This window comes from Babylonia areolata, chromosome 1 (assembly GCF_041734735.1).
Source record: "Babylonia areolata isolate BAREFJ2019XMU chromosome 1, ASM4173473v1, whole genome shotgun sequence".
Classification (NCBI taxonomy): domain Eukaryota; kingdom Metazoa; phylum Mollusca; class Gastropoda; order Neogastropoda; family Buccinidae; genus Babylonia; species Babylonia areolata.
The window spans coordinates 21,499,005-21,515,984 of record NC_134876.1 but is presented as its reverse complement, the minus strand read 5'-3'; the positions used below and the strand labels follow the sequence as shown (position 1 = coordinate 21,515,984).

The following is a 16,980-nucleotide window of genomic DNA, read 5'->3' as shown; positions in this document are numbered from 1 at the left end:
GAGAGAGAGAGAAGTGTTCTCCTTTTAAGAATGCACACGTTAAAAATACGGTAAACCATGTCAGCTTTAGGTGCGATTATTTATAGAACTAGAACATATCCGGCATACATACCGGAAAACTGAGTATGGTTGCCTGCATGGCGGGTGCAAAGATGGTCATTCACGTAAGTTACCTCTAGGCCATCACTCAAGTACCCCTACCCGCAGCCCTTTGTGCTCGAACTGCGCCAAAACACATGAATGAGTTGCCCAGACGTTTATCAAGAGTTAATAATAATAATGGATACTTATATAGCACACTATCCAGAAATCTGCTCTAGGTGCTTTACAAAAACGCTTTTGTTAACATAAAACATTATATCTATGTTACATACACACACCAAAATGTGACCACACACACACACACACACACACACACACACACACACACACGCACGCACGCACGCACGCATGCACACATACACACTGCATACATACATTTTAACATACATGTGTATCTAACAGCTACCTTAACACATACGCACACATAGGCAGGCACAAGCTTACATAAACACACGCACACACAATACACATTCATATACATGCATGTAGTTATGTACACATACATATGTATACATACATAGTCAAGCACACCTAACGAAAAGGAAGTGGACCTGCCACAATTGAACTTATTGCTGAGGGAAAAGGTGAGTTTTGAGACGAGATTTAAAAGATGCGAGGGAATCAGAATGACGGAGGTTATCAGGGAGCTTGTTCCACGTCTTTGGCGATTGAAAAGAAAACGATCTGTGTCCATAGGTCTTACTTCTGACGTGATTTATCCGGAGAAGTCGAGTATCAGAGGAAGAACGGAGCTGGCGAGACGGGGTATAGATATGGATGAGTTCAGAAAGATACTTGGGGCCAGATCCGTTGACTGCAGAAAAGGTCAGAGTGGATAGCTTATAGTCTATTCGATCAGAAACAGGCAACCAGTGGAGAGATTGAAGGAGAGGAGAAACACGGTCAAATTTAGAAGCTCTGCAAATGAGTCTGGCAGCGTTATTCTGAATTCGTTGGAGTCTGTCTAACAGATATTTGGGAAGGCCGGCCAAGAGAGAGTTGCAGTAATCCAATCTTGAGAGAACCAGAGAGCATACAAGTGTCTTGGTTGCATCGGTTGAGAGATAGAGTTGTGTCCTTTTCTAAATTATAAACATTCAGGTCAAATATTACTAGTCTGATGAAAAGGGATTTGATGCCTTAGCATTGCTCAGGCGTAGGCTGGAACGAGTTTTAATGTATGTATGCATTGTGTGTGTGTGTGTGTGTGTGTGTGTGTGTGTGTGTGTGTGTGTGTGTTTTATTTGATACATTTTGGTATGTATATGATATTGATATAATATGTTATATATAAAATTACGTGTTTTGTAAAGCAGCTTGAGCAGCTTTCTGGATACAATGTTGCATAAGTATCCAGTATTACCATTATCATTATTATTATTATTATTATCATCATCACCATCATCATCAATATTATCATAATCATCATTTTTAATTCAGTGGCGTTTGTTTAAACGTGCTCTCAAACGTGTGTATCAGGCCTGCGACTGTATAGAGGTGGCTTCCAAATGAATGATAAATCTGGCTGTGTTCATTGGCTGGTGCATAATCTGCAGACAACAAGCATTCTGACTTGTGCACTGGCAAGTATGAGCGCACGTACACAGTGAAAGGAATCAGATGAAACAACACCAGCAAGGACAAACAACAGCAGAAGAAAATAACGCTAAAACCACCTCTTACATTGGTATGCTCATCGACATAGTCCTTTTTGAAGCTGGCCTTATTATTTAAATAGCAAATTCATGCTCTTTCCAACATATATTTGCCATGTTTATAAATTTTGAAACTGGAAGCAAAAGCTTTCTTGAATTTATAGACACCAGTCTACCGAAATCATGACATGATCTAGGTCGAAGAAAGCGTTGGGGAATCAATTCATAGTAGTACATTATTATGAGAAGGACATTCCATGATGAAACAGAATATATCTCCAGTCACAAACAAGATGTACAATCGTCTGCTGTAAAACCAGTTATGACTTAAAAATAATAAAAAACAACAACAGAAAACAAGCACCTACAAGATTAAGTTCATACTTACAGTTGATGACAAAATCAGTCACACACACACACACACACACACACACACACACACACACACACACACACACACACTGCTGGGTACTGTGGTGACCACCAGTATGTGTGGTGGAACTTGTCACACATTGTTCACCATACAGACTAGGGTTTCCCCAGACACTGTCAGTGTACCACCGAAATGTTTTTTCCCACATGTGTATGTTGGCAACATCCAAAAAGACGCATAAGGTTTCACTTCAGACTCTTTCCACGAACCACACACACAAACACACAGACATGCACCAACACACCAACCTATTTGCACATGCTCCCCTGGCCGCCTCCCTCCACACAAAAGCCAGAAAACTGCACCACACTGACACGGTTTCTGGTGACACGGTTTCTACAGTTCCAGACACCAACAGTGTGGTGAACCACAAGACAAATGGGGTGATGGTTCCGACCTCTGCCTGACCAGCCCTGACAGACTGAAGCTGTGCGGTTTGGTTGTGGTCTGTACCCAGCACCCCACAGAAACCAGAGTCGTCCCCAGGCTGCTGCCAGTTTGTGTCACTGTGGCATCAGTGAATGAAGCGTTAGTTAGTTGTTTTACGCCTTCTTTACCTTTGCACACTTCAAGCATCAAAGCCTAGATCCACAAAATCCGGGTTTGATGGTCTGGCGATGTCATCTGCATTGAAGGGTCCAGAATTCCCCGACAGCTCTTCTTTGGCGCACATGACGGTAGCAACCAGAGGGAAGCCAAAAGGATGCAAAGGTAACCTCAAAGTCAGTCTCAAACGTTCAGCCATGGCATCTCGAGACTTCTGCTGCTGTGGAAGGGTTCAGAATTCCTCGACAGCTCCTGTATGGGGAGCCGGCGCATACCATTCGCAACCAGGGACGCCAAAATAATATATGCACAGGGATCACCTCAAAGCCAACTTCAAATGGACAAATGTTCAGCCTTAAGACTGCTGCTGCTGATAGAAGTGGCTGGTGTGCCCTGATGACAAACAATGTACATCATATCGTCATCGTCGGTTCTCGAGAGACAACCATGGATCGGCTAGGGGACTTGACGCACGTCACAAGCTTCACACACTGACGGGTATTGTCTTTTCAGAACAAAAGAATGTGGAATATGAGAGAATCCTATGTGGAGTGTGTGAAACTCCCCCTCCACTCATCTGCTTACCCTTTCCGTTGCGCTATGTCAAAGGTCACGAGATTAGTGATTCACGGGACTCGGTCGTGGTCGTTAATTTTTAGATCCTTGTCTCTGCGTGATATTTATGGCTAAAAAATCACGAAATGCGTTTAATTTCTGTTAGACTGTTATTACTGTACATGAGTTGAAACAATTATGTTTGTGTAAGTTTTAAAGAGTTAAATGGTTAAGTTTCCTTAGCCGTTTACAATGACCAGGGCAGTGAACTCATATCAATTGTGCCTACAGCTGGGCATAGGAAAGCGAGGCCAAATCCTGTCAGTCTATCGTTTCAACTTTCCCCAAACGGTCAGGTACCCTTCAATCTGGTGAAGTGAGGAAAACCAGAGCAAAGTGCCTCTCCCAAGGACACACACCCTGCCGAAACGGGGCCTCAATTTATGATCCCTGATAAACAGAAGTCTTAACGCACAACCATGGCAAGTACAATATGCATTGAACATATGGAAACCCGTCGGAGAAGACCCTGCGCTATTGTATGCTGAGTCACTTCGGTGGTGTTCAGTGTTAATGCGCTATGGACTGCAGATTGCTGCATATGCGTTTGCATCTGTGTGTGTGTGTGTGCGTGTGTGTGTGCGTGCGTGCGTGTGTGTGTGTGTGTGTGTGTGTGTGTGTGTGTGTGTGTGTGCATTTGCACGCTTGTGTCAGTATGTACGCGTGCGTGTGCGGGCGTGCGCGGGTTCACTGAGCGTGGCCCATTTTTTTACCTTGTTTTATTTGCCTTCTACCAATCTTTCGCTTTATTGCATTTTGATGCATTTTGATTTGTTGTAATGCATCTGCTTCATTGTTTATTTTGCATAATCACAGTTTCAGCGTAATTTTTTCAAAGAGGCACCACTGGGTTCAGACAAATCCATATACGCTGCACTACATCTGCTTGGCAGATGCCTAAACAGCAGCATAACCTAAAGTGCTTTATCACGCAGTCAGTGCATGCATATGTATACATATGATTATACATAAATGCAAATATACATACATACATATGACCTTTTTTCAGCTCTCTGAACGATCTATTAAAGACGCCCTGCAACTTCCGTACACTTCATAATTATGTGTCCCGTGTCTGCAATATTTCCGCAATCATTTTGTTGTCGTTGTTTGAGTGTTGACTCCAACGACATTTGAACTCTCATGGCTGAAATCCCATCGGGCTCTCGTATCAACCATCATTTGCAAAAGACGTCTCAACTAGTGAGACTCGCCGCAACAGGAATCGCACGCCATGCCTTGAACTGGACACCTAAGGCCGGAGAGAGAGAGGACGTCCCAAGATGATTGGCGGCAAACAGTGAAGAGAGACTTGAGACTTGTAAACGGACGATGGGGTGACAGAGGCACAATGGCCGAGGACCGTGGGCTATGCACCATGTCTGCATCATCCGTCCAAAGACACGGGAGCCTCTGAGTCAGTTACAGTTGCTCCATATTCCAGCATCAGGCTGAAGATTATGAACATTACGAGCTCCGCTGATGCACATCACAGCCAGGTTTCTGAGAAGGAAAGAAGTGGAAAGAAATGTCAAGTGGAATTTAAACAATTTGAAGCAACAGTGTCTGTTATGTTCTGCTGTAAAGTAGAAGTGGTTATCCTGGAAACACTCTAGGTGTGATCATGTAGAAGAAGTTTGAAAAGGGCTTGTTTGAAATGTTTAATCAGCTCTGTCATCTTGAATCAGATTCGCAAACTAGGGGTAGAGGGAGGGTGGAGTTGGAAAGGGATGGTTGCGGTTTGGTGCTCGCGGCCTTGCGCGAATGTGAGTGTGCGTAACCGAATTTATATTTGATTGAAATCACACGTGTGTGTCTGTGTTTGTAGTAACCATGACCATGCAAGTTATTTGAGACGTGTTCAGAAGTATTTCTTGTTCTTTCTCGCCCCTTGTCTGAAGGGCGTTGTAACGCTGAACGGACATTAAAAAAACCATGTCGTTTTCATTGTAAAAAAAAAATCTATGTATATAATTATTTACATATATATATATATATATATATATATATATATATATATATATATTCAACCCCTTAGACATGATAGTGTCTGTTTGTGTTTCTTTGTATCTTCAGTTTTATCACTTGTATTTAGTGTGAGCGAGCACATGGACCCAAGCTGATTAAACCAATATGGTCATGCAGTTGTGGAGGTTCATAATTCTCCCATTGCCACCTTGCATCTTTCGGTATCTCGGTATCTTCCCTTGCTGAAGGGAGAATGGCCACTTTTGTTGAGCATCGTTATGTAATTTTTCAGGGCCTCATACCAGGCACGCGATATCTTCTCTCTCTCTCTCTTTTTTTGGGGGGCGGGGGTGGGGGGTGGGGGTGGGTTGTCTGGGCACGTGTATGTGTTTATGCATGTTTATGTACAGGTCTGAGTATGTGTGTACGTGCGTGTATTCGGGCGCGAAATGTGCGCAACAAAACTATTCCAATGTACATGTTTCAGTGTATACCTGTCCAAGAACGCTGCAATGTTTTCCCTCAGTGTCTGGATGGAACTGACGAATTCAAATGCGTTTATTACATGATGACTATGTTCATGGCTGATCTCGAACCCACACCACCACCTGCAACCATTGAATTCGATGGACTCGGGAAAGTCCGGCTCAACAGGATGGGAAATATGAAGACATGTCCGTCCACACACTTTCAGGTAAAACCCAGGGTATCGATGAAGTTCACCTCTGTGAATCTGTAGAAACACCGGACATTAAGAATTAGATTTCGTTTTGAAATCCACGAGATAATGTTTGAAATATGCTTTATCTATCATGTTGATTACCAACAATTTATTGTTCTTTATCTGAGAGAGAGAATCATCATACAGATTCGCAAATGTTCACATATTTTGATGTTTGGGCTTCCTGTACATAAGCATAGGTGTAAGTTAACAAGTGGCTTGTAAAGAAAATACAAATTATGAATTCGTAGAAATACATTCTTCTCTGTGTTTCGATGACTAAAAGATATGCATTACTACATCACTTGTATTACTTGTGGTTTCGTTACAAAACAACTGTTTATACAAACGTCGACCAGACAATGGCGAGAGAGTCATCATACGGTGTCTTTATTTGCGCAGTGCCCAGGAAATGGATATTGCCTCCCCGTGTTCACCCGGTGTAACGGAGTGTTTGACTGCCATGGCAAAGAGGACGAGGCGGACTGTGGTCACTACACGTGTCCAGGTTACTACCGCTGTCTGGACTCCCGGGTCTGCCTCCACCCCGACCATGTCTGTGACGGGAAATACCACTGTGACAACAGGGATGACGAATTCATATGCGATTCCGCGTGTCCGTCCAACTGCACGTGTTACGGTTGGGCGTGGTTTTGTGAGCGTAACCCCAGAGTTTTTTATTCGTATCCAGCGTTAAAATTCCTGGCTGCAGAAGAAGCAGACATAACCCCTACTGATCTAGAGCACAATACCATGCTCGTGGAACTCAGGCTTATACGCTGTGGCCTGTTGCATTTCTACTTTCCCATGTTGCCCAACTTAAGGATTGCAGATTTCAGTGACAATCTCTTGATGTTCGTCGAAAGCTTCGTGTTAAACACAGTGCCAAACCTTATATCTTTATCCTTGACTGGAAATCCACTAATCTACCTTTTTGGACAAGACACGTCTTTTACATTTGTCATGGACTCTGATCTTATCAGAGTTCTGTATGGAATCGCCGAAATAAATGGAAAGGATAAAAATGGTACAGAACCATCTTACGAAGAATATAAAAATAAAAAAGACACTTCTCAAAAAATACTGAAAGAGCTAAATCTGTCTCGCGTTCTGCTTGAGGGTTTTGACCCCAGTGTGTTATCTGTTTTCCCCCATCTGCAGTCACTGTATCTAACTAACACAGGACTGCGAACGGTCAGGGGCAAGGGCTTTCAAGATCTAACCAGTCTCCGCCTTTTGGATTTGCGTGGTTGTCCCGTGACCAGTTTTCCAGGGAAGGTTTTCTTCGGTCTGAAGCAGCTGGAAGAGGTGTACTCTGATACCTACAGACTGTGCTGTGCCTCTGTGCTGCCTGAGGGGTTCAACGTGAGGCAGTGCCGAGCGCCGTCGGATGAAGTGTCGTCATGTGAGAGCCTGCTCAAGTCCAACACTTACCGGGTTCTGTTGGCGCTCATCACCTCTTTCGCTTTACTGGGCAATGTGGCCAGTCTGGTCTATCGACTGGGGATCAACAGGACTGTTAACAGGTCAGAGATGTGTTCGTTCTTTAGTTTAACGTCTTTTCACTGTAAGTGATATTAGACGAGGGAAGGAAAAAAATCGAGTGGGAGGAGTGGGAGGGGGTGGGGTGGGGTGGAATTACTGTGTACGCATACGAGTAAATGAAAGTGTGTGTGTGTGTGTGTGTGTGTGTGTGTGTGTGTGTGTGTGTGTGTGTGTGTGTGTGAAAATTATTGATTTAAGTTTTGTTTAAAAAATAAACAAAAAATCATAACAATATAACATATTTCTAATGAAAAACTAACAACTATAACAGCGAACCAACTGGACTGTTTAATAAGGAGTTGAAAAAGTCATACATTAGCAATGGACTGTTGAAGATCGTCAACACTGAAGATGATTTCAGTTCAGGGATTTGAGACTTTAACATATCGCAAGTTGGTATATGATCGGCTGTTATGTGAGCACCACAGATGCAAGAAACATTACTGACATATTTTGTCCTGAAACAATTCATTTTCCATCTGCAGATTAGAGAAATGATTTGCCTCTTATGAAAATCATTATGGTAATGTTTTCCCATGAAACCATACATTTTCTGTATGTTCTTATGTAACTCCGAGTTACCGGTGTGTTTTTCTTCAAACTGAAATTTTGACCATTGGACTTTTTCTACCATGGGGTAACATTCCTGTACTGAAAGCGAAATATTTAAATATAACTCCTTCGTGGAGCTTCTAGCTTCTTTTTTTAGCCAAAATGTCAACTTTTTCATTATAGTAAAAACCGCAATGAGAAGGAATCCAGCAAAAGGTTATGTGAGAGCCTCTTAATAAGAGTTCGTGAATCAAATGGTTAATTTCAATAATGAGTTCATACCTAACCGTTTCTTTTATAAGTTCAATAGCGTGAAGAACTGATTTACAATCAACACAAAATTGAATCTGAAATATAGTTTTCGGAAAGGATATCATGAAATTTAACGCCATTAGAATTGCTATGAGTTCAGCTGTGAAGATGGACTTATTCTCTCCCAGTTGAAAAGAGTTTTGAAAGTTAAGGTCTGGAATAACGAAAGCAGCACCAGCTCTACCATTTACAATAGAGCCGTATGTAAAAATCTTTAGATGATTAAGGTATTTTTCTTCCAAATGGATTCGTACATGCGATGTAAGTAAATTTATGTTGTCATCTTTGGTCAGATCAGTGTAATCGATATCAAATTGCGCTCTTTGAAGTTCCCATACAGGTGTAGGTGATACTACAGACCTTTTAGCAAAATGTGGGGTTTTATTCACGCCGGAATTTGTTAAAGTACTTGACGTGTATGTTCCCAGTGTAGTATGAGAGGATATAGATCTAGCTCTCTTTGGAAAATCGCGGTCGGATTTGAGATTTATTTCCGATTCCAAATCATTTTCGTCCGTTAAACTTCTCAAGACAAATTTACTACACGCAAGTTCCCTTTGATCCTCTAATGGTAATACTCCGCTGCACTGTACGTTTTCTTACTGGAAGCATGGACTGGTAAGCCAAGTGTCAGTTTATATGCTCTGCAGTCTATGCTTTGAATTTTTTTCAATAAATATTTCGGTGCACTGAATTATACTTCTTGTGCATATATAAGTTTTGACCGAACAAGTGATGTGCAAAGGTGTAGTAGAATGAATATGTCCTGGCTCCATGGTTGTTTGCATACTATTTTCAAGAAGTTTAATGTTTTCCTGGCTTTTGTTAAAATGTAATCGATGTGATGATTCCAAGTTAATTTTGATGTAAGGTGTACTCCAAGGAATTTAACTACTTTTTTTTATATTCCAGGGTGTTATCGTAAATCTTAAAGGATGGCAATGTTGCTGGACTTGTTCCATTATTAAAAAGCATCAAGTGTGGGTTTTTTTTACGGTTGATATTTGCTGACCATTCTCGCTCATATAATTTGCTACTGTGTTTAATTCATTTTGATATAGCTTTTTTGTGTAATTCATACATTGGGCAGGCGTATTCTTTTTGATTGTAACTTTCATCCACATGCATATATCGTCTGCGTATTGAACCATTACAACATTCTTTGTTAGTATTTTTTTGGTAGATCATTCATTAGAATGTTGAACAATATTGGAGCAATTACAGAGCCCTGAGGAATACCTGTCTGCAATGTTCCTGTAGATGAATACGTATTCCCTATTTTAGCCTGAATTTTTTTGTTTTCTAAGAAGTTTTTTTTTATAAAGTTATACATATGTCCCGATAATCCAATCGTCTTCAGTTTTAACATTAGACGTGAATGCCACACTTGGTCATAGGCTATAGTAATGTCGAAAAAAGTTGCAAGCAAACATTTTCGTCTCGCAAATTGGTGCTTAACCTGAGTGGTTAATTTCACTAAATGATCAATTGTGGATCTTCTTTTTTGATTTACAGGGATGACATTATTCTTTTCACAGTAGTATACGAGGCTGTTTAATATTATTTTTTCTAGCAACTTACAGACATGAGAGGTGAGTGCTATAGGTCTGTAACTGCCAATGTGTGTTTTTGGTTTGTGAGATGTGTGTGTGTGTGTGTGTGTGTGTGTGTGTGTGTGTGTGTGTTTCAGACACAGTGAGAGAGAGAGTAAAAAAAGAGAAATAGACAGACAGATAGATAGACAGAACGAAATAACTAACCACAAAGAGCTACTCTATTCTTATTCTGTTTGTGAGCAGACAAGGATTCGGCGTGTTGGTGACCCACCTGTGTGTGTCTGACGGTCTGATGGGGGTGTTCATGGCCGTCATCGGAGCGGCGGACCAGATGTACATGGGAAACTACGTGTGGAGAGACACGGAGTGGAGACGGAGCCCCGTGTGTCAGCTGGCAGGCCTGATCGCCCTCCTGTCCAGCGAAGTGTCCACCTTTCTCGTCTGCCTCGTCACGTTGGACCGCTTCCTCGCCATTCGTTTCCCTTTCCGCAAGTTACGTTTCGGTCCGACTTCCGGTCACGTGGTCGGCGCCGTGGCGTGGGTTTTCGGTCTGTGTCTAGCAGGGGTTCCGCTGCTTCCGGTGACGTCACACTGGAAGTTCTACGGGCAGGCGGGCATTTGCGTGCCTCTGCCCATCACCCGAGTCCACTTCCCTGGGAAGAGTTACGCTTTCGGGGTGATGATCGTGCTGAACAGTGTTCTGTTCGTGCTGCTGGTCATAGGGAACGTGTTCATCTATCGGTCCATCCAGCAGCACAAGATGGACGTGGCAGAGTCCAGTGGGACGTCCAAGGACGTGACCATCGCACGGAGACTGCTGACTGTGGTCATGTCCGACTTTGTCTGCTGGTTCCCCATCTGTCTGCTGGGGCTGCTGGCTGAGGGCGACTTTCCTGTTTCTGGTGCGTGTGCGTGGGAGGGGGTGTGGGTGTGTGGGTGCGGGTGAGGAGTAGGGGTAGGGGTTTCGGTGAGGTGGGTGTTTGGGTTTGGGGGGTCGGGTACTTTGGTTGGGATGGGTGTGGGGTGTGTGTGTATTGTGTGTGCGTACGTGTGTGCGTGCGTGTGTTCTTCTTCTGATAAATATTATGGTCAGGTCAGGTCATTAGATCTGCTACTGGTAACCTGTAATTCAGTACAACCTGTTCAGGGTCGGGGTGCCGGCGACTAAACCGGCACTCCAACCGCTCCCTTGCGGGACTGGTGAGGCGGGTGGCTAGACACCCTTATGGAATTAAAAACGAGATCCATAAAAGGGCGTCAGCCCAGGAGAGCCACCGACGGCCATCTAGCTCCACCGTGCTGTGTGCATGCCACACGCAGTTGGCCCCCGGGGTGTGTCTACCCATGCATGTGAAGTCTGGATCCGGCAGAATCTGCGGAAGAAACCTATCGGTTCAACGGAGAGGAAGGCGGTTACAGCAACGCACTGTGGAGTGCAGAGAGCAAGATGAGACACCGAAAGGATATCTTGGTCATCCACTGCATCCATGCTCATCCTCCAGTCGTCTCGACTTAGTCTTGCCACTGGAAATTGGTGAACCCGGACGCAAGTCATCAGTCATCCTTAATGACCTTTCATTCTTCATCCTTTCATCACCCCCAAGTCCTGTGGCGACAGGCGAGCGACGAAACGACAGGTGTGGGTACACTGGCAGTCGCAGCCGCAGACCTGCACGCAGGCGGCTCAGGCCATAGGGTCGTTCTTCGTCGACAGGAGCAGCGATGGAACTCGGCAGCCGTCTGAGCGTCTGAGCAGCCCTCTTTAGGAATGCACTGCTCACCTCCTTGGCATGAGGAAGGGGCTAGAAAAGGTGCCCTAAAAATTGCCTGCTCCATATCACCCTGGCCAGCATACCGCGGCTGGTGGGGACCCTACATCAGCGGTCGAAACAAAGAGAAAGAAAAGAAAAAAACAAGGGTTGTTCCTCTCACCATTGGTGCTTTGAACATAAGGACTCTCCTGGACAGAGATAACGCGGACAGACCCCAAAGGAGAACAGCACTAGTTGCATCCGAACTCGCCAGATACAACATCGACATCGCAGCCTTGAGTAAGACTCGGCTTGCAGGCGAAGGCGAGCTCAATGAACGGGGATCTGGTTACACCTTCTTCTGGAGCGGACGAGGAAGCGAAGAGCGACGTGAGGCTGGCGTTGGTTTTGCAGTAAAAACAGCACTTGTCAGCAAGCTAGCTGGAATCCCAAAGGGAGTCAACGATAGGATTATGACCATGAAACTCCCACTGGCATCTGGCCAGAAGCACCTCACCATTGTCAGTGCCTACGCTCCAACTATGACCAACCCGGATGAAGTGAAGGCGAAGTTCTACGAGGACCTTCACTCTGTCATTGCTGCTATCCCGAAAGCAGACAAGCTCATCATTCTTGGGGACTTCAATGCTAGAGTTGGCTCTGACTACATCTCCTGGGATGGAGTGATTGGAAAGCACGGCGTGGGCCACTGCAACCCAAATGGATTGCTTTTGCTTCAGACCTGTGCAGAGCACGAAGTGCTGATAACCAACACAGTTTTCTGCCTCCCTACCCGTAACAGGACGTCATGGATGCACCCTCGCTCAAAGCATTGGCATCTCATCAATTACGCCATCGTCAGGAAAAGGGATAGGCAAGATGTACGTGTGACAAAGACCATGTGCGGCGCGGAGTGTTGGACAGACCATCGCCTTGTAGTCTCGAAGCTGAATATTCGAATCCAACCCAATAGACGCCCCCAAGGCCAAAAGGCTCCAAAACGGCTCAACATCGCTAAGCTGAAAAACATCACCATCAAACAGACCTTTGTGGAGCTGCTGGAAGATCGTCTGGAATCCGCCTCTCTGGACAACCAGAATGTGGAGTCTGACTGGAGGACCCTGCATGAGCTGATCTATAGTACAGCTTCAGAGACCCTGGGACCCATGACCAGAAAGCACAATGACTGGTTTGATGAAAACTGTGATGAAATCAAGCAGCTTCTGGATGAGAAACGCCGTCTGCATCAAGCCTACCTGAGCAACCCAAAGTCCACATCAAAAAAGGATGCGTACAATGCCATCCGCAGGACTGTTCAGCAAAAGTTACGTCAAATGCAGGATAAGTGGCTGAGTGACAAAGCTGATGAGATCCAGGGATATGCTGACAGGCACGATATGAAGAGGTTCTATGATGCCTTAAAAGAAATCTACGGCCCCACATCCTCAGGATCATCCCCCCTCCTCAGTGCAGATGGGGATACCTTGATCACCGAGGAGAAAATTCTCGAACGCTGGGCTGAGCACTTCAACAGTGTCCTAAATCGCCCTTCCTCCATAAATGATGAAGCCATAGACCGTCTCCCACAAGTCCCCATCAACGAAGCACTGGACGATCCGCCAACACTTCTTGAGACCCAGAAAGCAATCCGTCTGCTATCCAGTGGCAAAGCACCTGGCTCAGACTCCATACCAGCAGAGGTCTACAAGGATAGAGGCACTGTGCTGACTGAGAAGCTCCATCAGCTGTACTCACTCATGTGGAAAGAAGAGACGATCCCCCAGGATTTCAAAGATGCATCTATCATTCACTTGTACAAGCGAAAGGGGAACCGGCAAGCCTGTGATAACCATCGGGGAATTTCCTTGCTCTCAATCACAGGCAAGATACTTGCCAGGATCCTACTAAACCGCCTCACAGCACACCTTGACCAAGGTCATTTGCCTGAGAGCCAATGTGGATTCCGGAAAGAGCGCGGAACCACCGACATGGTGGACATGGTGTTTACTGCAAGGCAGCTGCAAGAGAAATGTCAGGAGCAAAATGCTGATCTGTTCTCCACCTATGTCGACCTCACTAAGGCCTTCGACACTGTGAGTATAGAGGGACTGTGGAAAATCATGGCCAAGTACGGATGCCCTCGGAAATGTATTTCCTTGGTCAGCCAATTCCATGAAGGCATGCAGGCTCGAGTCCAGGACAATGGCGAAACATCTGCTTCTTTTCCTGTCACAAAGGGTGTCAAGCAAGGCTGTGTCCTGGCTCCAACACTGTTCAGCCTCATGTTCTCTGCAATGCTTACTGATGGCGATGTTGGAATCGGCCTAAAGTACCGAACAGATGGCAAGCTATTTAACCTCAGATGGCTTCAAGCAAAAACGAAGGTCATGACAGACATCATCAGAGACTTTTTGTTCGCTGATGATTGTGCCCTCAACGCTGGATCTGAAACTGACATGTAACTCAGCGTCGACAAGTTTGCCACTGCCAGCAGGAACTTCGGCCTTACCATCAGCACGAGGAAAACCGAAGTTCTCCATCAGCCAGCCCCAGGGAAACCCCACGTTGAGCCCAACATCACAGTCAACGGTCAGAGACTCAGTGTGGTGGAGCGGTTCACATACCTTGGCTGTCACGAAATGCGACCATCGACGATGAAGTGAACGTCAGGATTGCAAGAGCAAGCGCAACCTTTGGCAGACTCTATTCAAATGTCCGGAACAGAAGAGGTATTGGTCTTGAGACCAAGCTAAAGGTCTACTGAGCAGTAGTTCTCCCCACACTACTGTACGCCTGCGAAACTTGGACAGTGTACCAACGACACGCCAAGAAGCTGAACCACTTCCACACAACATGCCTCAGGAAGCTACTGAACATCAAGTGGCAAGACAGGACCCCAGACGCGGAGGTGCTTGCAAAAGCCACCCTTCCCAGCATCTTCACCATCCTGATGCAGTCCCAGCTTCGCAGCTTTGCAGGCGAGCTGCAACAAGGGAAAAGGTCACACGGAGGTCAGAAGAAGTGCTTCAGAGATACTCTGAAAGTCTCTCTGAAAGCGTCTGATATCAACCCTGACTCCTGGGAGGAATCTGCAGTGGACCGTGACAAATGGCACGCTGCTGTGCACAAAGCCGCCAAGTTGTGCGAGGCCAACAGGACTGCTGCAGCTGTTCAGAAGAGGCAGGCCAGAAAGTCACGGGCAAACAAGCTCCCTGACAATGATATGCCTGCCTTTGTCTGCCCCAACTGTCAGCGAACATTTCGTGCGCAGATTGGACTATTCAGCCATCTGCGCATTCACAGATAGGTTCATGAGCATTCCCCCACCCCACCACCACCCTCCCCCACCCCCCAGCTGGGTGACAACGATGGTCATCATCAATCTCGATGGACACACACCATTAAGAGTAGTGGTAGTAGTAGCAGATTGTTCTTAGGTGGTCTTAGAAGACAGTTTTTATCACTAGGCAGATTTATCGCCTGTTTGTTTTATTTAATTTCTTTTTTTCTGTTTTTATTTTCAGGTGAGGTGAATGTTGCCATGGCAATAATAGTGCTGCCCATCAACTCCGCCCTCAACCCTTTCCTCTACACCTTCAACATTTTAAAGGAACGGAGGCGACGAGCTCAGGAAAAGCGAATGATGCAATGGTTGTCAAGACAGAATGCAGTCAAGTCCTAGACTTCACACACACACACACACACACACACACATACATACACACATATATATGTATATATATATATATATATATATATATATATATATATATATATATATATTCACAGATGTAGACACATGGTTCATTAAAACGTTTTGAATTTCATGGGAACTTGCATTTTTTGTGTTTGTGTGTGTGTGTGTGTGTGTGTTTTTGGTGCTGAATTTTCTGTAAACATCAATGTATGTAGCCGATGTGTTGAGCAAAACATACCCAGACTTGCTTCCTTGCACGTGCACTTCCAGTCCAACTCGCGTAATTTGTATGTACATAGATGTTTCTGTGTGTGTGTGTGTGTGTGTGTAAGAGAGAGAGAGAGAGAGAGAGAGAGAGAGAGAGCATTGTCACAGTTTGGCTGCATTGCAGGTGCTGCATCTTCGTAAAAACCAAAAATGGCAAAATCAAATTTTCTTATTGAAAATCTGCGGTCATGTTTGTCTCTTTGTGTGTGTGTGTGTGTGTGTGTGTGTGTGTGTGTGTGTGTGCTGAAAGACTGTCCCTGCTTGTTTCGCCGAGTCTGTCTCTGTCTCTTTCTTTTTGTCTGTCTGCCTGTTTGTCTATCTGTCTGTTTTTTTACGGACTCTAAGTGAATTCTGCACCACTAGGCTTCGTGTGCTGTGTCATCCCAAAGTTTTCGCCTCCTCTCTCTCTCTCTACCTTCTGCCCCTCCGCCCCTCCCCCGCCCCCCCCCCTTCCCCCCCTCAGCCTACATAGCGAAGAGATACACAGAAACAGAGAGACGGAAACAGAGACAAAGATACATTATAGACACCTCGACAAACAGGTAGAACAATGTCAAGCAACCACCTATTCTTTAAATGTATGCCTATAATCCACAATACCTCACCGATAAAGTTTTCAATGTTGGTTTCAGAAGAATCAGAACACCACAACGACAACAGCAAGACACAAGAAACAAAGACCACAACGACAACAACAAGACACAAGAAACAAACACCCAAACTCTGATCAGGCAGTTTTTGTCTCGGTTTATTCAAACTATAAGGATGGCTGAGACAGAGATTGGGAACTTTAATTTCTGCATCAAGTCCCAAAAGTCCCCATAGACAGATGGTCACGCACAAAGTGTCACCAGCAACCACCAACAATGCACACCACACGACAAATTTCAAATCTGGGTCAGATCTGTTTCGTTTAATAATAAACGTGCAGTTCATTAACATGGCAGGCAAGCTGAAGCGTTGAAGAACTGAAAAATAAACAAAAAGGATACTTAGTTTCCAAAACAAAACATAAATGCTAACATAGTAACAATGAAAGTCTGATCCGTTGCACCACCGCGCACCAAGACATTGAAAGAACGCAACCTTTCAAAGCTGGCGTACATCGAATATTATGACATCTAAAAGACTATATCCCCCCCCACCCCACCCCCCCTAAAAGACGTGATTTTTTTTATACTATAGTATATAAAAATAACAAGGCTTCAAAAACTGTTTTCGGAAACTATTACGATAATAAAAAGAAAGGTTCAGCTTTTG

At 44.7% G+C, this 16,980-nt stretch overlaps 1 protein-coding gene across 1 annotated transcript; it reads left to right on the top strand.

The window, feature by feature from the left end:
* The first annotated feature begins 6,992 nt into the window (after positions 1–6,992).
* Positions 6,993–15,438, top strand: LOC143284920 (G-protein coupled receptor GRL101-like). Its single transcript, XM_076592434.1, has 3 exons — positions 6,993–7,566; positions 10,249–10,907; positions 15,281–15,438. The coding sequence occupies exons 1-3, from the start codon at positions 7,004–7,006 to the stop codon at positions 15,436–15,438; spliced, it is 1,380 nt and encodes a 459-aa protein (XP_076448549.1). The 5' UTR covers positions 6,993–7,003.
* Positions 15,439–16,980: the final 1,542 nt, after the last annotated feature.